Source organism: Echiichthys vipera (assembly GCF_963691815.1).
Source record: "Echiichthys vipera genome assembly, chromosome: 19".
In the NCBI taxonomy this organism is placed as follows: domain Eukaryota; kingdom Metazoa; phylum Chordata; class Actinopteri; order Perciformes; family Trachinidae; genus Echiichthys; species Echiichthys vipera.
Genome location: NC_139844.1, coordinates 24,414,121 through 24,436,668, shown reverse-complemented (window position 1 = coordinate 24,436,668; position 22,548 = coordinate 24,414,121). Strand labels below are relative to the sequence as shown.

At 46.8% G+C, this 22,548-nt stretch overlaps 1 protein-coding gene across 1 annotated transcript in view; it reads left to right on the top strand.

Annotated features, from left to right (window-relative positions):
- opn5 (opsin 5) overlaps positions 1-16,203 on the top strand; it is a 45,361-nt gene extending 29,158 nt beyond the window's left edge. Inside the window, exons 4-7 of the mRNA XM_083933703.1 lie at positions 7,853-8,023; positions 13,245-13,579; positions 13,774-14,018; positions 16,072-16,203. Coding sequence (XP_083789829.1) covers positions 7,853-8,023; positions 13,245-13,579; positions 13,774-14,018; positions 16,072-16,138 — 818 coding nt within the window. The 3' untranslated portion in view covers positions 16,139-16,203. The remainder of the gene's footprint in view (positions 1-7,852; positions 8,024-13,244; positions 13,580-13,773; positions 14,019-16,071) is intronic.
- The last annotated feature ends 6,345 nt before the right edge of the window (positions 16,204-22,548 follow it).

The following is a 22,548-nucleotide window of genomic DNA, read 5'->3' as shown; positions in this document are numbered from 1 at the left end:
CGCATTTATGAAATTTTAGAACACAAATAAAGAAAACTTACATTTCATTCCTATTATGATTATTATTACCTGTATTATTGTTGCTAATTTCTCACAACAACACTCTATTCTCCTCTGATACGTGTTCTTTGGGGGTGTTTATCCACGGTTAGCATGGTTAGCATCCTGACAGCGCAGGTCAGAAACTCCAGGTTAGCAGGGAAAGGTGCTGAGCGACAGCCGTAGCATGTGACGCATATTTGACTTTCACATCATATTTTTTAAACCTTGAACTCCAAGAGAACAGGTGCTCCCTTTGAAAGATCGTCCACTGTTCAAAAAACACAGCATTTATTTCCATGTTATCTTTTGGCAAAGCTGCAGGAGCCACTGAAAAGGGACCGAGGACCTGAAGGTTGCAGACTCCTGTCCTAGAGGCTCAAGGTTCAACATAACTAACATTACTAACATCATCAAACATGAATAGTATTGAGCTGATTGCATCTACAAGAGTCTCAGCTTCCCAGTCAGACCTAATTGGTGCGTTACCATTAGGGTTGAATACCCGGAATGAGGCGGTTCTCTCTGGACGAAACACCCCGTAATTTGCATGTGAGTCGCTCGAGCGGCTGTTTGAGCGACCATTTGTGTGCCCTGATGTTTTGGGCCAAAAACGGCAGCTCAAACCTGTAAGAGAAGCCCATTTGCTGATTGGATATGTTATTACGGATGTGTTTTAGTTCTGAAAAGCAAAGATAAAACACTTTACTTCCAGATCTAGATATGCAATAATCAAATCATCCGCTTACTTAAATGGTAGCGTGCTAACGTTGAGTTAGCCGGCCAAACTTGGATAACGCTGCCCCCTGCTCAGTTGATGTGGGTTTCGCTTTGAGGCCTTTAGGAAATAATCCATTTTTTTCAAGAAGACGATCCCGCTGCTCCAGTTGAAATCCAAGTGTTATCAAAGATTTCCAGCACCCTCACAAACCCTGACACATCTCAGATCCTAAATCTAATGTGCACAGCCTCGGCTAGAGCTTTGCATACACTACCAAGTTACAATCTACCAGTCAAGCCCCATCCTGCAAATTTCAGACAAGTTTTGAAAAGTACAAATAGCTGTTTTATTGTAAAGGTGGCCCATCTTTTGTTTTATTAATTTGACACCTTGGTGGAGCTGGAGAAGAGTAGCAGGAGATCTGGGAGGGAGGAAGCAGAGCGTCAAAAGCAGGTGCTCCCTGATCACGATGAGCGGGCTGCAGCTGCACGTAGGCAGGAGCAGATGCAAAGACTCCAGCTAGCACAGGAATCCACACAGGCTCAACAGGGAATACAAGCCTCCCTGCAAGGACTCGCTCTTCCTCTGCGACCCTCTGGAGATCCCTCTGGACTGAAAACTCATGCGGCCCAACGTCCCCTTCTCAACCCCCCCACCCCTGGACTTAAGCGTGACCCGATTACACATTTCTGAAGCATGACGTGACTCCTTTTTTCCACTCTTAGCTGTGTTCCAGTGACGTGCAGTGAGGGTTGGGGTTGGGGAGGCCCTGACCTCACAAGTCAGATTTACAAACATACAGTAGGACGCCGATAAGACAGGATGAGAGAAGAGGATGCTGGAAACCATTTTAAAACACCAGTGCCACTGCCTCACCTCTCGTCTGTCCGTGCCTCACCTCTCGTCTGTCCGTGCCTCACCTCTCCTCTGTCCGTGCCTCACCTCCGGTCTGTCCGTGCCTCACCTCTCATCTGTCCGTGCCTCACCTCCGGTCTGTCCGTGCCTCACCTCCGGTCTGTCCGTGCCTCACCTCTCGTCTGTCCGTGCCTCACCTCCGGTCTGTCCGTGCCTCACCTCCGGTCTGTCCGTGCCTCACCTCTCGTCTGTCCGTGCCTCACCTCTCCTCTGTCCGTGCCTCACCTCCGGTCTGTCCGTGCCTCACCTCCGGTCTGTCCGTGCCTCACCTCTCGTCTGTCCGTGCCTCACCTCTCCTCTGTCCGTGCCTCACCTCTCGTCTGTCGGTGCCTCACCTTTCGTCTGTCCGTGCCTCACCTCTGGTCTGTCCGTGCCTCACCTCTCGTCTGTCGGTGCCTCACCTCTCGTCTGTCCGTGCCTCACCTCTGGTCTGTCCGTGCCTCACCTCTGGTCTGTCCGTGCCTCACCTCTCGTCTGTCCGTGCCTCACCTCTCGTCTGTCCGTGCCTCACCTCTCCTCTGTCCGTGCCTCACCTCTCGTCTGTCCGTGCCTCACCTTTCGTCTGTCCGTGCCTCACCTCTGGTCTGTCCGTGCCTCACCTCTCGTCTGTCCGGGCCTCACCTCTGGTCTGTCCGTGCCTCACCTCTCGTCTGTCGGTGCCTCACCTCTCGTCTGTCCGTGCCTCACCTCTGGTCTGTCCGTGCCTCACCTCTGGTCTGTCCGTGCCTCACCTCTGGTCTGTCCGTGCCTCACCTCTCGTCTGTCCGTGCCTCATCTCTCGTCTGTCCGTGCCTCACCTCTCCTCTGTCCGTGCCTCACCTCTCGTCTGTCCGTGCCTCACCTTTCGTCTGTCCGTGCCTCACCTCTGGTCTGTCCGTGCCTCACCTCTGGTCTGTCCGTGCCTCACCTCTCGTCTGTCCGTGCCTCACCTCTCGTCTGTCCGTGCCTCACCTCTCGTCTGTCCGTGCCTCACCTCTCGTCTGTCCGTGCCTCACCTCTCGTCTGTCCGTGCCTCACCTCTCGGCTAATCCTCACCTGCCTCTCCTGACTGCACGTCACTGCTGTGTTTGCCTTTATCTTTAAATACATTTATATTTGATTCTAACGTGTGCACCTTTCTTTGTTGATATCTTTGTATTAATGCAGTTGTTCTTTGTGAGTCTATTAAACCCTCCTGATGTGCTTGTATTCTATACACACCGTGTCCGCTGGGTGCAAATGAACCACCATCATTTAAAAACACAAACAAAAAAACAGCATAATTGAATTTTAAATGCCAAATCTATGATGCCTCAAGAAACAACGTGTCATTCACCACAAACTCTGCCTCTGCACACGGCAGCAAGACTGCATCTAATCAGGAGACACTACGCGCTGTTATGACACGGCCAATTGTTTTATTTTGACTGTACAGGTGGGAACAAAGCAGTTTTGAGTGTTTTTGTATTTGCTTGTGAACAGCATACAAAACAAAAAGGTGAACATGAGAACCAAACACCGGCTGGGTTGATGTTGAGGTCTGCGACTGATTGATCCTGGACAGAACTATCAATCGTTCTCCAATTGAAGTTGAAATATCGTTTAAGGGATTGATTTTTCTGAGCTGTTAAACACAGAGGGGGCTTTGTCTGCGACGACAAACTGTGTCCTCCGTCTGTGTGGACCTCAGTGCAGCAATTCACTGAAGAATTATTCATCTCTCTGTTTCTCCCTCCTCTTCATTTCCATCGAACGGCTCTTGGAGGATTTGTCTCCTCTCGTGCACAATCATCGCCACCGTGTGCGCCAACGCAGCAAGAAAGAAGAAACACAACAAAGCTCTGCTCCTTCCATTTCGGCCTCTCCTTTCCTATTGTTTACGTTTGGCGACACGGTGGTGTGGTGGTTAGCACTGTCGCCTCACAGTGAGAGGGTTCTTGGTTTGAATCCCTGCTGGGGCCCTTCTGTGTGGAGTTTGCATGTTGTCCCTGTGTCTGCGTGGGTTTTCTCCGGGTTCTCCGGTTTCCTCCCACAGTCCAAAGACGTGCAGGTGTTGGGTTCATTGATGACTCTAAATCACCCTTAGGTGTGAATGGTTGTCTGTCTCTGTTCGTCTCTATGTGTCCTGTGATAGACTGGCGTCCTATCCAGGATGGACCCCGCCTCACGCCTGATGTCAGCTGGGATCGGCTCCAGCCCCCCGCGACCCCAACAGGGACAAGAGGTTGAAGATGAATGAATAACGTCTCCTGTGTTAAATGCGTCGCAAATGTGTCGCCAAGTCATTATGCAATGATCAAAAACCAATAACCACTTCCGGTATCCAATCTGGTAAATCCCTCTGGGGCCCTTTTTGTAACGGAAACACGGCGAGTGAACGTCCATTTGAGAGGGCGCAACCTGAAACGCTCCAACGGCCACATGTTGGTGATGGTTTAGGGACCCCAGTGTGACATGGGGAATATTATAGTTATGTACACTTTGTGTGTGAAACCAACAGATCCATCTACTTCCTGTAATAGCACGTTGTGTCTTTAGACGTTAGGTCACAATACAGTCGGCTCTAGCTCTGTTGATTTAATGTGAATAGGCCTAAAGTTACAGTATCTCTATCACAATGTACCAGACTTTGACCTTTTGTCTGTTTTTGCGAGATTGTTCCAGTTGTTGCCCCGTGAGACATCAATGTGGCTATTATTCAGTATTCTACTGTTTTCAGCCTCAAGCCGAGCTCAATCAGATACCACACCGCCTTCCACTGGATGTGTAATGAGCTTATTGATTGTAATAAGCTATTTAAAATGCCAGCCTGTGGCTCAGAGGTACAGCGGATCATCCTGTATTCGAGAGATGGGTTGTTCGATCCCCAGCTCCTCCTGTCCGCATGTTGAAGTGTCCTTGGGCAAGACACTGAATCGACCCCGAAGTGCTCCCTGTGACAAGTAGTGTGAAAGCGTCTGGAGCAGTCAGACGACTAGAAAGGCGCCATATAGTCTATGTATATATATATATAAGTCCATTTACTATTTAATGTAACACTTGACTTTGAAATGGCACTAACAAGTGATGCATTATGCAGTACGTTTTTGAAGTAACTTGCCCAACACTGATAATAACACGTGTTTTTGTGTGAACTGTCTTTTTATCATGTCTATGAAGGGGAGACTCGTTGTTGACACCCATAAAACCCATTTTCACTCAGATATCTTGAGGTCAGAGGTCAAAGGACCCCTTTTAAAACAGCCAGTCCAGTTTTTCCCTTGTCAAAATTGAGCAGGACTTTAGGACGTTACTTAGCCTCCCTCCTGAAGCTCGACATTGTGATTAACAAATCAGGGCGCACTCACACTGTCCTTCCGCACCGGGCCAAAACAGGTTTTTCAGCTGCGTTTGACCAGTGTGAGTGCAACCGCTCCGCGAATAGCTGCGGCCAGCTGGCCGTCCACGGCCCGTTTGGGAGAGGTGGGCTTTTGTAAAGCGCGTGCGCACATGTACGAGCACGAGCGTGCACACGTGTACGAGCACGAGGCCTACGGCGGTTCGGAGGTCATTTCCTGTGCGCCTGTTGGGACGTAGAAAAAAGAAGGAGGGACCATGCGCGGACATTTCAAACAATGGCGGTGAAAGGTTCACGTTGGTGTGATGCGGAGGTGGAGTGTTTACTGCAGATTTGGTCGATGAAAAGATTCAAAAACAGTCGACAAGACGCACAAAAACTCCGAGGTCTACGGAAAGATCTGGAAACAAAGCCACGCATCGCCATGACGTCATCAATGCGTGTGACGTGTTACGGCGTGATGACGTATAGGCAGCAAGAAGCATTCACCGAGGCCCAGGTAGTGTGAGTACAAACGGGCCTGGAGGGGGGGACAAGGACCCTAAAGCCCGGGGCACGGGACGGACGCACAGTGGGAGGGCGCCCTCAATCTGAGGGGGTGTAAAGCAATATGGAAAGTAACGGTTTATTAAGTTCAAGGTCAATTACTGCACATTTCCTTCATAGTATTGAATGCTATCATTCACCAGTTTATTAAATGTACAGAAACCCTGGAGTTGGTCTTGGAAAGAAAACGACCCTGGACACTGTATAAATCCCTGAGTGGAGTTGGGAGGAAGAAGACACTGAGCGAGTCACTCAGCACACACACTTTGCATGTTTACTGGGTCTGACGGGGCCAGAGCCAACTGTAGATGCCGTATTTCATCTCTTTACATATTCTCCACTCCAACAATAATCCTTTTCCACTGGAGAGGAAAGACAAATAACAGCGATGGTTACCGTCCCACTGCTGAACACACAAAGGGCATTTGTAGAGCTGAGGGATTCTTTGCTTCTATTGCCATAACTGATCGAGCCTCCGAACATGTGAGCAACTGTGTGTGCATCAGTGCTTCCAAGAAAAGATTTGGCTCATTACGAGTCCTGCCACCATCTTGCCTGGAGAAGTACTGATGTTTATCTATTTAGGGTTTGGCGTGCCACATGGCTCTAGGTCTGTCCCGCTCTCTAGGGAGAGGACTCACATCTGACACACATCTCAGGAGCCCCCTTTTCACAGCCTGTTCAAGTGTGTGTGAAAGTTAGAGTCGCAGAATGGGAGAGTTGTTCTTCCGTTAAGGTGGCAGTGCAGATCGTCATAGAACCAAATCAACGTCTGTGCAAAAGGGACAGCTAGGGACGCCTCATTTAAGTTGGGAATCCCAGCACGCCATCTCAAATACAACACACGGGCAGCGTTATGCCAGGGTAGTTTGGTTCAGTGTAAAATAGCAAAGCCAATTATAAATCTTCTTCGTGCATAACCAGAATAAAATGTTCACACATTTCTGCAAACCACAGATGCCTCGAATCTCAGTGATTCTGAATGTTTCTGAACTGCTGCAGCTCCTTCTCATTTCACTTTTTGCTGCTTTACAGTTGCAGTTTTAAACACACGGTTAATATGAATTCATAAGGGGCGGCTGTGGCTCAGTGGGAGAGTGGGTCGTCCTCCATTTGAGAGATCGTAGGTTGATCCCCAGCTCCCCCGGTCCACATGTCGAAGTGTCCTTGGGCAAGACACTGAACCCTGAATTGCTCCCTGTGCAGCGCGCGGGCGAATGTGACAAGTAGTGTGAAAGCGCCCTGAGTAGTCAGAAGACTAGAAAGGAGCTTTATAAGTACAAGTCCATTAAAATGAAATCTATAATAATATATAATCTCATTACAACAACCAGGAGCCCCCTTTTCACAGCCTGTTCAAGTGTGTGCGAAAGTTAGAAACGCAGAATGGGAGAGTTGTTCTTCCGTTAAGGTGGCAGTGCAGATCGTCACACAACCAAATCAACGTCTGTGCAAAAGGGACAGCTAGGGACGCCTCGTTTAAGTTGGGAATCCCAGCACGCCATCTCAAATACAACACACGGGCAGCGTTATGCCAGGGTAGTTTGGTTCAGTGTAAAACAGCAAAGCCAATTATAGATCTTCTTCGTGCATAACCAGAATAAAATGTTCACACATTTCTGCAAACCACAGAAGCCTCGAATCTCAGTGTTTCTGAACTGCTTTGACTCCTTCTTTGCAGTTTTAAACACACGGTTAATATGAATTCATAAGGGGCGGCTGTGGCTCAGTGGGAGAGTGGGTCGTCCTCCATTTGAGAGATCGTAGGTTGATCCCCAGCTACCCCGGTCTTTGGACTGTGGGAGGAAGCAGAGGGCCCCCAGCTGAGATTCGAACCAGCAACCCTCTCGCTTAACTGGAATGTTGTTTAATTTATTCTGACTTTGTCTCCAAAGACCGTGGGGAGAAAAGACAGGATGGATTATTTATGTTGTATTCATTCTGACAGCTCATGCATTATACAGAACATACCTGTCAGTGATTTATGAATATGCTCTTGACATGAAATTATTTATTTACTATTATGTAACACACAATTTTGCCTCAGCCTTATATATTTCTCTGTTATCTTGTAAGGGCTCGGCAGACTTATATATACTTAAGCAACACTTACAGTAGTTAAGGAGATGGTGAGAGGTAGAGAGTGAGCATTCAGCCCTGATCTAATCATTTCCCTTTACTCTGTTTATCCTCCTTTCTCTGCCCCCCCCCCCCCCCCTTTATCCTTTCCCCTCCCTATTTCTGTTTCATGCATCTCGTTCTTTCATCTCCGTCCTCCTCATCGTCTCTGTCGTTCCCCTTCTCTGCCCTCGCAGTGACAGGAAAGCCTTTTTTCGTTGTGTCTAGTTTTTCCCACCGCTGGTTGTTCGGCTGGGAGGGCTGTCGTTTCTACGGCTGGGCCGGCTTCTTCTTTGGTTGTGGGAGCCTCATCACCATGACTGTGGTCAGTCTGGACCGGTACCTCAAGATCTGCCATCTCAGATACGGTACGTCAGGGTCTCCTTTAAACGGGGTACACCCAGTTACAGTGAATCAAAGAAATACATGAAAGTGTCTACGGGTTAACTTGATAATGACTGAATGAATGTCCTCAATATAGCCCCAAACCCATGACATCAGTCCTGGGCATCAATTACGGGCTCAAATGTTGTGTTTATGTTAAACAGGGAGTGTTTTGACCTGTCTTAAATGCATTGTCCACTGCAGATACTCACACACATCAATATCTTTATTGTCTGTTCAAAAAGTCTATTTGATGTCAAACGGACGAACAAACAGGCCCGTTGGACAGGAAGCTGTGTTTCTATTTTTCCGTTTCCACATGACAAAGTGTCCTTGAACCCCGAATTGCTCCCCGTGCTGCGCATAGGTGTGTAAATGTGGTGTGAATGGTCAGATCAGATGGTCTGTAGATGTCCTCCAATGTGACAAGTGTGAAAGCGCCTTGAGTAGTCAGAAGACTAGAAAGGCGCTTTATAAGTACAAGTCCATTGAGTGTGTGCTTGACATACGACACGGCTTTGTTTTTTGTTGTTTTTGTAGTACACAAGGTAAAGTTTAATAGTCGTACCCGGTGTCTGCTTCGAAGTGAAAACGAACAGAGACAGGAACAAAAAAGTCGAACATGGATCGGACCATCCCTCTGAAATGGCTCCGTTTTAGACAAGATGCCTCCGAGACCTCCTGAAGATTACCATCGCTTGGTGCGTTTACATGCTCAGTAAATCAGTAATCCGAAAATGTAATTGCCTCGGTCAAGGGAATAATCAGATTTTCCCCATAAGTTCCCCATTAATCCATGAAAGGGGGTTGAACGGGACAATGACGGCTAATAACGTCTGTTAACCGAGGCATGAGAACTCAGATTTTACCCGGGGTACTGTGTTTACACGGTGTTTGCGTTGAAAGGAGCCAGTTGAGGTGGTTCAGGATCATCTAGTAAGGATGAACCCTGGGCGCCTCCCTAGGGAGGTGTTCCAGGCACGTCCAGCTGGGAGGAGGCCTCGGGGAAGACCCAGGACCAGGTGGAGAGATTAGATCTCCACACTGGCCTGGGGACGCCTCAGGATCCCCCAGTTAGAGCTGGTTAATGTGGCCCGGGAAAGGGAGGTTTGGGGTCCCGGATAAGAGGCTGAAGATGAGATGAGATGAGATGACTTTGCCCCCCTACGTCTGTTTAAAGTAGGCAACAAAATACTAATTCCTGTCATTAAAGCATGCGTCCTCTTTCAGATTAGCATTGATTGTACACATTTGTGCTAGTCCACCCTCTGTATGTTGAGTCTGAGCCCTGCTCCTGATCTGCTGCTGTGTAGGGTGATAATCCTGTTGTACATAGGTACAGTAATGGGGCGGCCTGTTTAAGGGAATTAAATCATTTCTGCTAAGCAACACAAAACCAGAGAACATTCATTAGAAACTATTTACAAGACATGAATAAGCAAAAAGGGGAATGTCCATTGTTTTTCTATTCAGTGCAGCTTTAGTCATCCATGAAGGCAAGTTGATTGATAATAAGCTGTTTGGGCATTGAGCTGCAGCTGGTAAGAGATTGATGCAAACCATTTACAAGAACAGAATAAGTAAAAAGGTAAATCTCTCCACCTGGTCCTGGGTCTTCCCCGAGGCCTCCTCCCAGCTGGACGTGCCTGGAACACCTCCCTAGGGAGGCGCCCAGGGTTCATCCTTACCAGATGATCCTGAACCACCTCAACTGGCTCCTTTCAACGCAAAGGAGCAGCGGCTCTACTCCGAGTTCCTCACGGAGAGTGTGGGAGTGGGAACGCCTCAGGATCCCCCAGTTAGAGCTGGTTAATGTGGCCCGGGAAAGGGAAGTTTGGGGTCCCCTGCTAAAGCTGCTGCCCCCGCGACCCGACCCCGGATAAGAGGCTGAAGATGAGATGTAAATGTGTCCAGGCGCTAGGGACGGGAATCAAGAACGGGGTTCATTTGAAAACCAGTCCACTAGGAGCAGTAAGAAGGTTTACACCACACCAGGCCAGCACTGAGGAGCCTTTACCCCCAGGATCCTGAGGACAGAGCGCCATCATACACATCTAACTGAATGAACTGAGGGAATTATATGATTTTACATGAGAAACTGATTGAAGGATGAGCAGCTCCTCGATGCTGTGACACATGGAAAGTGTCCTGTCTTTGTCAAATCGTTCGTTCCCTTCCACCCTCCTGACGCACCTCTCCATGTGGACCCTCAGACCTGTAATTGATCCGTCTGTGTGTGTCTAACATCTTCCCTAATCAGCTGGGCGTATTTATTCAGACAGAAAGGTGGGCAGGTAGTCTCGCACGGAGCCATTAGGAACCCTTTGTTGTCTTTGTCTTGTGATTGCCATGTCTGGTTTGAGTAATGTGACGGCTGGCTGTTGTGCGATGAATGCTAAAACCATTCTGCTAGATCTCTCTGAGACTCTCTGCCCTTGGCTGACGCGCCCAGACTTTAGGCCTTGGTGTGGGCCAACCACCAATCAGAGACGTCGCTGTTACTCTTAAGATTGTGGGTAGTGTCGTACTACTGTACTGTAGTTCTTAAGGTTGATATCAAAAGGACGTGTGACTTCTATAGGAGCATAAACCACTGTTTCACTGTCTCATATCTTAATAGCAGTCTATTTTAGTACTTGAAAGAGTAAAAGTACAAGTATCTCATCAAAAAAGGCCTTTGGTAGAAGTTAAAGTCACATTTTAGAATATTACTTGACTTAAAGTCTTAAAGTGCTGATTTTTAACTTAATTTAACTATCAAAAGTAATGTTCTGATATTAAATGTACTTAACTATTGGAAGTGAAAGTACAAAAAATGTTGATAATCAAATCAAATCAAATCAAATCAACCTTTATTTATACGGTGCTTTTCATACAGAAAGTCTCGCAAAGTGCCTTAAAGAGATGTACAGAAAAAGAGAAACATCAAATCAAATCAGGAGAAGAAACTTAAAAAGAACAGTCATGCACAGAGACACACACACATATATACGTTCATACACACATTCACACATACGAACACAGCCACGCTGACACACAGACACACACACACTCACACCTACACAAACATTAGCTGTCACTACAGAGACACGGCCGGGCAGCGAGACCTGAGGTACAGAGGAGGCTAGAGGAAGCTACCTTTGGGGGGCCAACCACACCGGGAGAGATCCCAGTCCAAGGTCACAGGGAGCACCGCCACAGAGACCCCCCCAACCCGGGCAGACAGGAGCCTCCGCGTCAAGGTGCAGAGCCCTCTAGCCGCCCGGGCCGGAACCGTCCAGGGGACAGCACCCCCCGCGGCCAAGATCAGAGACAACTCCCAGTCCTTTAGGCCCCCTGAGGAAACACTGGAGACTAAAGCCTGTGAATGTTCTCATTCGTCCAGGTCATCGTTATCCTCAAAGCAATTTCAGTCAAAAAACAAACTGGAGACTAAACACTGTTGCCTAAAACAGTAAAGGGTTAAAATATGGAGGCTAAAAACATGAGGGACTAAAACACAAAAGCATAAAAGCACAGAGGCTAAAACATGAAATAGAAAATAAAAGCATAGGAGCATAAGACATGTAAATAAAAACATGAAGGCTAAAACACAGAGATTAAAACAGTAAAAAGGGATAACAAGTGCTCTGATTAGCACTGACTAAAGAAATCAAATAAAGGCCTGGTTAAAAATATGATGGGTCTTAAGCCTCTTTTTAAAAACCTCAGCAGTCTCCGCGACCCTGAGGCTCTCCGGCAGGCTGTTCCACAGTTGACCCCATAACAACTGAAACCCACATAATAGCTTTATTGTGGCTTGAACAGGCTGATGATAACTAATGTTAATGTTACGCCCAACAATGTGTGGTCACATTATGTGATTTAATGTTGTTTATGTGGTATCATTTGAATGTGGTTTTCCCTGAAACAGAGCTTTGTTTATTTCTTTTTGTATAAATTAATGTTTGGCGCGTTATCCCGATTTTGGCTCGTTGTCTTTAGTCTGGACAAAGTGATAGAAAGACACACGTGACGCACCTGAGACACGGGACAGTATAACCGAATGCTCCGCTGCCCTCCAACCCTCCAACCCTTCCAGCTGTGTGCTGGAAGTCGTCTCTTCGTGCAGCCGTGTCCCGCTCTACTCTGCTTCTGAAGGGCTAAAGACATCCGTTAGTTTGAAAGCGAGAGCTGCGATTGGAGCAGCATCTCTAACAATGAAAACCCTAACACTCATCTATAGTGACGGTGCCGTAATTCTTTGTATGCCGCAACGCAGGAATTCCTGGAGTCACGGAGGAATAGATAACAAATAGGAACTGGTTCCCAATCCCCAAATGCTCTCAGTTGCACCAAATGTAACCAGGCGATCTCATCTCGTCTCATCTTCAGCCTCTTATCCGGGGTCGGGTCGCGGGGGCAGCAGCTTTAGCAGGGGACCCCAAACTTCCCTTTTCCCAGGCCACATTAACCAGCTCTAACTGGGGGATCCCGAGGCGTTCCAAGGCCAGTGTGGAGATCTAATCTCTCCACCTGGTCCTGGGTCTTCCCCGAGGCCTCCTCCCAGCTGGACGTGCCTGGAACACCTCCCTAGGGAGGCGCCCAGGGTTCATCCTTACCAGATGATCCTGAACCACCTCAACTGGCTCCTTTCAACGCAAAGGAGCAGCGGCTCTACTCCGAGTTCCTCACGGATGCTGAACTTCTCCCCCTATTGTAACATTAAGAAGCGAAAAGCAGAGGTTTAAGAAACATGGCACAACCTTTGATATACGTTTTATACTCTTCCACAAACAAAGATGCATTGACGTCACATGTTCCCATTGTTGTCCCAAATGGCTCTACGCACACACACATTAAACCCTTTATATTTTCCAGTTGTTCCAGTCTAATTTGACCTTGTTAACCTAGAACAGTCTTGTTATTTGTTGTTGCCTAATGTGTCTTTGGACAAGCTGTCTGGGCAACCACCATACATCAGCTGCTGCACACCAGATACCATGCTGATACATGAGAAGACTACGCTACACATGAAAACAAATCACATACACTTAAAATGAAACCTTCCTGGGTTAACCCCCTTCCAACTGTCTTCTTTTTAAATTGAAATTGTCTTTCAAGACCATCAGAAATGGTTGCACATCGTCATTTAAGTTTACATATAAGGTTTCTATCGTCTCTCACCTCATCCATCATTCTTCCTCTGTCTTTCTCCAATTTCAGGCACATGGCTAAAACGCCACCATGCCTTCATGTGCCTGGTGTTTGTGTGGATCTATGCAGCTTTCTGGGCCACCATGCCTCTCGTCGGCTGGGGAAACTACGCCCCGGAGCCCTTCGGGACCTCCTGCACGCTGGACTGGTGGCTGGCACAGGCCTCCGTGTCGGGCCAGAGCTTCGTCATGTCAATCCTGTTCTTCTGTCTCATCCTTCCCATGGGCATCATCGTCTTCTCCTACGTCAAGATTATCTTCAAGGTCAAGTCCTCTGCGAAGGAGATTTCACACTTTGATGCCCGCATCAGAAACGGCCACATCCTTGAGATGAAACTCACAAAGGTGGGCGAGAGGTGGGGAAGGTGTGGGAAAGAGTGAGACCAAGACTGACCAAGAAGAAGTTCAATATACTTATTGAGGGATTGTGTTAAAGCTGTGGTCTACATTCTGAAAAAGATGTTAATCATAATTACCAATTAGACCATAGCTTTAAGGATGAATCAGTGATCTGACTGTTTCTTTATACCCTCTCCCAGGTGGCAATGCTGATCTGTGCGGGCTTCTTGATAGCCTGGATCCCTTATGCAGTGGTGTCAGTGGTGTCAGCGTTTGGTGAGCCAGACTCGGTGCCTATCTCTGTGTCCGTCATCCCCACACTGCTGGCCAAGTCCTCAGCCATGTACAACCCCATTATCTACCAGGTCGCAGACCTGAAAAACTCCTGCACCAAATCCTCCTGTTTTCAGGCCCTGAAGAAACGCAGGCCTTTTAGAAAGTCAAGGTAAAGCAGAGTGTTTTCTTTCTGGTCTGTTTTCTTGTGATGTTCAAGCAGGGGTGTCAAACTGATCCAGTAAAGGGCTGCTGTGGCTGCAGGTTTTCATTCCAACCAATCAAAAACACACCTGGTCCAACAAATCAACTGTGTGAAGACAGTTCAGGTGATTGAGTAAGTCGAGTCAGGTGTGTTTTTGCTTGGTTGGAATGAAAACCTGCAGCCACAGCGACTCTTTACTGGATCACTTTGACACCCATGAGTTAAAGCAAAGCGCTGGAGCTGCTGTTGTTTCACTCTTTTAATCACTGGATCAAGTTGTGTGGCTACCAGTGGAGTAGAAAGTACATATATATTCCATTGTGCAAGGCAGCTAGCATAACCGTTTATGCTACATGTTTGTTTTAACTAAACTAAGTGTGTATTGACCAAGGTAGGAGTAGGACTTATTCATCCTTCAGTTCTACGTTGAACTCTCTCTCTGTTGCTTTTGAAAGGAGAACTTTAATCGTAATGGAGCATTTTACGTTAACACTTTGGTTCTTTTTCTTAAGCTGTGACTCTGAGTACTTCTTGCACCATTGCTGGACTATAAGCATTTAAACCATTAAGTAGAAACTGCTCTACGTAAAGGTGGATCCTGTTATATTACTGTCATAGTCGAACAATCGAAGAAGAGGAGGAAGGGTTCGTCAAAAAGGGAGTCTAAGAGAGTCTGACAACAAACGCGTATAATACTGTGTGGGCTGATTTACCATGGTCACTAAAGCATTGCCTGAGGCTGCTAATACGTTAGCCTCCTGCTAACACTAGCCAAAGGCGTACGACTGCTGCTAACACAAGCTCAGGTTTATGTGTCTGCGTTAGAGTCCTGAATCAAACTATTCCACCTCAAACGTCTTCTTATATCTACGAGTTTGCCAAGAGTGACAGGAAATTCCCTTCTATCGTTTTAACGATCATGATCGGGACGACGCAGACAAGCAGACTGTTCCAGGTGAAGTTAGTTCTCCATTTCAGTCGCCTCGGCCGTCTAATGAACTCATTCAGCACTGTTCAGGATTGCTTCTATAACTGAATAAGTCCGGATGTCAGACCTGTTGGCTAATGTTACTCTAACCTTTGTAGTCGTATGGCTTTTGTATTATTTTACACTAAATATAAATACTATTTACTATCGCTCAGGTTTAAAAAAAGGATTTTCTTACCTGTGACCCGGACATTATGGAGGTCTCATCTCATCTTCAGCCTCTTATCCTGGATCAGGTCTCGGGGGCAGCAGCTCCAGCAGGGGACCCCAAACTTCCCTTTCCCAGGCCACATTAACCAGCTCTAACTGGGGGATCCTGAGGCGTTCCCAGGCCAGTGTGGAGATCTAATCTCTCCACCTGGTCCTGGGTCTTCCCCGAGGCCTCCTCCCAGCTGGACGTGCCTGGAACACCTCCGCCCAGGGTTCATCCTTACTAGATGATCATGAACCACCTCAACTGGCTCCTTTCAACGCAAAGGAGCAGCGGCTCTACTCCGAGTTCCTCATGGATGCTGAACTTCTCCCCCTCTCTCTAAGGGAGACTCCAGCCCCCCTCCTGAGGAAACACATTTCACACGCTTGGACCTGGACCTGGTTCTTCGGGTCCTGACCCAGCTTTCATGACCACAGGTGAGGGTAGGAACCAGGACTGAGCGGTAGATCCAGAGCTTTGCCTTCCGGTTCAGCTCAGTGAGTCAATCTTATTTTGGGGGCTCTGGGGCATCCCGAGGCGTTCCCGCCAAGCTCTGGCACTGTCTGGACTGTCGGTGCGTGTGTGAAGCGCGTGCATCAGATGTGTTTGTCCGATGGGGAGCGCTTGGGTCAGAGCTGAGGAGATGAGACACGTGTAGACTCAACAATCACCTTTTTTCTAGGTTTCATGTTCTGGATTACATCAGAATCAACCACTAACACATGTGAAATAACTCATTTTCTTATCGTAGAATTGAAAATGTGCTCAGGATGATTATTTTGAATCAAAAAATGTAGTTAGACAGTAAAGTAATTGCTCCTGCTTCTCTGTCTCTGCAGGTTCTACACCATCTCTGGCTCATTAAAGGACACGTCACCAGCCAAAGAAGCTCACATCGAGATGTGAGACAGACACTTAAGACAGTGCGACCTCTTTACCTCCACTACGTTGGACATTTGGCCTTGTTCCCTGCCCTCTGTGCCCTACGCTTTGACCCGATCACACGCTGCCTGTCACCCGCTCCGACGTATTCAACAGCTCCCCTTTGCTCCGACGGCGTTTATGTGGTTCCAGAGTCCCGTTGCTTGTTACACCCACGCTGGAGTCCCACCTCCCCCTTTCCCTCTGGGTTTTGCTTAATCTGTGGAGATGTGTCGTCTTTACAGTGGTTACAACACACAAACGCTGTGCTGTGTGAGCTTCTCGACTTTGCTTTTCAGTATTACAGACAATAACACCCACGCTAGTGACTGACTCCCTACTGTACATGTGTTGATCTCAAAACACGGCTCAAGTGAGGTTTGAAAACTTGAGCTTTCCGACCAAAGTCAAGTCACATCCAGAGCTCAAACTCTGTGTGAATCCAAATCTTACAAAAGCATAAAATTGCTGCATGTAAATATATTTCTAACAGTGTTTCTAAACCAGAGCTGCAAATGAAAGCAGCAAAATCAGCCTGACGTGAGCCCTGTCAGAGAGGTTTGGGTGTAATCGTGAAGCTCAGTTGTATTTTTACTGTTTGTACAGGCTGTTGTCCTTTTTTACAGCTGCTCCCGCGGCTCGTGTACAGTTCATATATGTGGAAAAACTCAATCACACCAACTTGTGTTCTCATCGGCTGTTGAACTTTACACAAGAAGATGTTGCACGACTAATCAGTGGAGCTGAGACTTGGACAGTGCACTTTAGTTCAGCCGACGGTCGAGTCTCCCACGGATCATCCATCCAAAAACATCACATCCATTTCAAATGAACACCCAGGATCTCATTTACACAAAGTATTGCTTTAGGTTCATGTTCAATGTTTATGTCGGCACATTTCTGGAATGAAGATGAGCAATATGAAAAGAAACTGGGCTTCGTTGACTGAAAATTGTGCATGTGTGGGCGACACGGTGGTGTGGTGTTAGCACTGTCGCCTCACAGCAAGAGGGTTCCTGGTTTGAATCCCGGCTGGGGTCCTTCTGTGTGGAGTTTGCATGTTGTCCCCGTGTCTGCGTGGGTTTTCTCCGGGTTCTCCGGTTTCCTCCCACAGTCCAAAGACGTGCAGGTGTTCGGTTCATTGATGACTCTAAATCACCCGTAGGTGTGAATGGTTGTCTGTCTCTGTTCGTCTCCATGCGTCCTGTGATAGACTGGCGTCCTGTCCAGGGTGGACCCCGCCTCACGCCCGATGTCAGCTGGGATCGGCTCCAGCCCCCACCGCGACCCCGATAGGGACAAGCGGTTGAAGATGAATGAATGATGAATGGATTCACTCGAGCAGTCCTAAATGACTGCTAAATCAGAGGTGCTTGATCGAGCTTTGTGATGCGCTGGGTGGAAGGAAGCAAACTGATTGGCTTCAGACGCACACAGGAGATTTGTGGGTGTCGAGAGAGTTCAACAGCGGGGTTAGCGAGAATGAAATAGGCCGAGCACTGAGAAATCCCGTCTGCAGTCGGAAAGAAAGAACCCTCTAGCAGCATCAAGGTCACTGTTCACATGTCTACATTCACTACAGCGGCCCAAGTGCATCGGTGTTTACTGTGTTTGGAGAGATGTCCAGGTTTGATGATTATATCTGAAATACTCCAGATCACAGTTCATATGTCAAGTGAAGACCCAAGAGCTTTGGATGTTTCCCTGTCAACCTCTATGACACACTTTTCTTCTGTCAACGTCCTTAGGAACATATTAGCTTGAACAACCATTCGAGGTGAATCAAGAGTCAAACATGAGCTGCTCAACAATCACGTGTCAATATAGCAAAACTTTGGATTATGTTTGACGATGTTTTGGGTTCTTTTAGCGTCCAGTGCAAATGTCAAATCATTGCATTCTACAGGTTCGTCAAGTCTAGTCCCAATCAAGTCACTTTTTACCTCCAACGCAGCCGTCTTTACCTGCAGTAAACACCATCATCATCAGTTTATTCACAAATACCACTTCAAACATAATGTAATATAATACAGTTGGTATTACAAAGTTCATTGGGTGGAGTGAACGGGTCTCCCAAAGGAAGCTAGAGAAGCTTATAGGCTGGGACCCCGTGGTTCATGGAGAGGTAGTGGTACAGTCCAAAATATACACAGTAAATGCACAACGAGTCAATGCACGCAAAAGCACCAGAACGTACATAATTAAAACATGACATGCACATACAGTCATACGCATACGTCCCAGGTGTCCATGAGGAAACAGATCTTTATTAGATAGAGTTTGATGATGTTTTGGGTTTTTTTAGCGTCCAGTGCAAATGTCAAATCATTGCATTCTACAGGTTACGTCAAGGCCTTTAATTAAGGCAAGTTTAGTCCCAATGAAGTCGCTTTTTACCTCCAACGCAGCCGTCTTACCTGCAGTAAACACCATCATCATCAGTTTATTCACAAATACCACTTCAAACATAATATAATATAATATAATACAGTTGGTATTACAATTTTAAGACCCCATGGTTCATGGAGAGGTAGTGGTACAGTCCAAAATATACACAGTCAATGCACAACAAGTCAATGCACAACGAGTCAATGCACGCAAAAGCACCAGAACATACATAACTAATACATGACATGCACATACAGACATACGCATACGTCCCAGGTGTCCATGAGGAAACAGATTTATATCAGAGAGAGTTTGATAGGTGGTGATTTTCTTAGTTGTCTGTTGAACGTCCTCACAGAGAGAACAGACAACGCCTTGATACCCGTCTCATTATGACATCATGGGCAGATGAACATATAAGTCTGATGATAAACTGAATATGTATTATAATTATTAAAAATCAGCGAATTAAATGTAAACACACATTTAAACAGATAGTTAAACTTATAAAAGCTTGTTCATTTTTTATCTCCTTCACTTTGAAACAGAGAAATACCGACGACAGCGTCACTAACAAAAAAGGTTGTTTACGTAATAAGTTATTTATTTATCAATTTCTACCAAACAAAATGCCAACGTTTCATTCTGGTGATCGGGTTGATTAGCAATAATCGATCATTATCAAGCTAACGTGAACTAGCTACAGAGCTGTGAGGGAACAGATTGTATCAGGCTAACGTTAGCTAACATAAGCTAGCTACAGAGCTGTGAGGGAACAGATTGTATCAGGCTAACGTTAGCTAACATTTGCTAGCTACGGAGCTGTGGGGGAACAGCTTGTATCAGGCTAACGTTAGCTAACATTAGCTAGCTACAGAGCTGTGAGGGAACAGATTGTATCAGGCTAACATTAGCTAACATTAGCTAGCTACAGAGCTGTGGGGGAACAGCTTGTATCAGGCTAACGTTAGCTAACATTAACTAGCTACAGAGCTGTGAGGGAACAGCTTGTATCAGGCTAACGTTGGCTAACATTAGCTAGCTACAGAGCTGTGAGTGAACAGATTTTATCAGGCTAATGTTAGCTAACATTAGCTAGCTACAGAGCTGTGAGGGAACAGATTTTATCAGGCTAATGTTAGCTAACATTAGCTAGCTACAGAGCTGTGAGGGAACAGATTTTATCAGGCTAACATTAGCTAACGCTAGCTAACGCTGACCCTCAGACAACAACATTAACGTTACACAAACCCTTGAAACGTCAACATCGACAATGTTGAACATTTTTATATTTAATATTTAAACTGAAACATGAATGAATCCAAACAAGTCGTCATGTCTCAGATCTTTAACTTCTCAAGTCTTTTATTTTATTTTAAGTGACGAGTCGTCTCAACAGTGATTGAGATGAGAGGAAACATTTCTGGTTAATTTCACATTAAAAGTTCAGGATTATAATAAATAAACCAAACTCGATGTCAGTAGATTCTGTCAGACCGGCTCGATGGATGATTGACACTTTATTTTAACTTTCCGCAATCAACGATCCGTTGTTTCATCCTTTACGCAGCCGTTTCTGTCACTTTACATGCACCACTGTCACTTTACATGCATTCACAGTGCAACACTATGGAAGGTCTTCCAAGTGAGATCAAAAAAATATACATATAATAAAATATAAAGATAAAGAAACACTTTTACTGGCGTCAAGATGTGAATATTCTTCATTTTAATGCATGATTTTTTCTTGAGCTTTGACATGAAAGTGTCGTTGCACAGTATATATATATATATATATACATATATATATATATATATATAAAGTATATGAGTGGTTGGAGACATGGGAAGACGATAGTTTTTGATCTGAATTTTAATCTTTTGCCAGAAAACACAGAATCAACTCTGTTTTCATCAGCACATTTGAATCTACCTCAAATCGAGTATGAGACAAAGTCAAAAGCAATCAGTCAGAGTCAGAGTAACACTCGATCTTACCCAGAGTTTAATTCTACTAATCCAGATCCAAATTATGTCAGAGTGCAGTTTATATTTTATATTTTAGCCACTTGGCTGATTGTCTGCAGGTTATTCTTGCAAACCTCAGATGACTCTTATTATAACACAAAGTAACGAGCATGAAAACCAGATCAGATCTTTCAAAACTGCACAATTTGTTGCATCTATTTGTAATTTGTGACTTTCTCTCGTGAAACTGACGTGTCACTGTTCTGCTGAGCTGTTTGTAAACCTGCTACTCCGAGCCTCTTTCTCCTCCTCTTCTTTTTCTCAGCACTCGGCACTTTGCAGACGCTTAAGGGCGCCCTCCCACTGTGCCTCCGTCCCGTGCCCCGTGCTTTAGGGTCCTTGTCCCCCCCTCCAGGCCCGTTTGTACTCACACTACCTGGGCCTCGGAGAATGCTTCTTGCTGCCTATACGTCATCACGCCGTAACACGTCACATGCATTGATGACGTCATGGCGATGCGTGGCTTTGTTTCCAGATCTTTCCGTAGACCTCGGAGTTTTTGTGCGTCTTGTCGACTGTTTTTGAATCTTTTCATCGACCAAATCTGCAGTAAACACTCCACCTCCGCATCACACCAACGTGAACCTTTCACCGCCATTGTTTGAAATGTCCGTGCATGGTCCCTCCTTCTTTTCTCTACGTCCCAACAGGCGCACAGGAAATGACCTCAGAACCGCCGTAGGCCTCGTGCTCGTACACGTGCGCACGCTCATGCTCGTACATGTGCAAACGTGCTTTACAAAAGCCCACCTCTCCCAAACGGGCCACTCGGCTGATTCTCGTAGCCAGGGCTGTTTCAATAAGTCTGCAGGTTATTCTTGGATATATCAGATGAACTCTATTGTAACACTTCTCTCCCAGCATGGATTGGAAGTAATATGTGACTTTCTCTCGTGAGGCGCGGCGGCTCCCGTGAGACTGACATGTCACTGTCCCCGCACCGAGCCTCTTTCTCCTCCTCTTCTTTTTGTCAGCACTCGGCACTTTGCAGACGCTGAAGAGTGTTTGGACGTGTCCCACTGTCACAAACACCTGACTGGCCTCTGATAGTCGTCCTTGACTCCACCCTTTCTTTCCAGTCACACATCAAATCCTTTGCCAAATCCCCCTTCCATGCTTTCTCCCCTCCCAACTGGGCAGCACATCCCCCCCACACTCATCCACCTCCACTGGCTCCGGGTCAAGACCTGCATCACATCCAAAGTCCTCCTCCTTCTACAAACAGGCCTATGTAGACCCTAACACCCTAACACCCGAACAAAACGCTGAATGAAATCCACAAAGGCAGAGGTTTATGGCACCGGGGAACATAAGGATGACCCTGTCAGACACAGGTCTGCTCTCCATCCCCCACGCCGGCCCCACCTGAGGAACTCTCTCCCCACAGACATTCGCAAAACCCCCACCCTGGTCCCCTTTAAATCCGCCTTCATGACAGACCTGTTCAACAAAACCCCCACCCTAGTCCCCTTTAAATCCGCCTTCATGACAGACCTGTTCAACAAAACCCCCACCCTAGTCCCCTTTAAAGTAGCCCTCATGATGGACCTGGTCACCTTTAAAACCCCCACCCTGGTCACCCTTAAAACCCCCACCCTGGTCCCCTTTAAAGTAGCCCTCATGATGAACCTGGTCACCTTTAAAACCCCCACCCTGGTCACCCTTAAAACCTCCACCCTGGTCACCTTTAAAACCCCCACCCTGGTCACCTTTAAAACCCCCACCCTGGTCACCCTTAAAACCTCCACCCTGGTCACCCTTAAAACCCCCACCCTGGTCCCCTTTAAATCAGCCCTCATGATGAACCTGGTCACCTTTAAAACCTCCACCCTGGTCACCCTTAAAACCTCCACCCTGGTCACCTTTAAAACCCCCACCCTGGTCACCCTTAAAACCTCCACCCTGGTCACCTTTAAAACCTCCACCCTGGTCACCTTTAAAACCCCCACCCTGGTCACCAAGACCTTCACCCTCCAGAC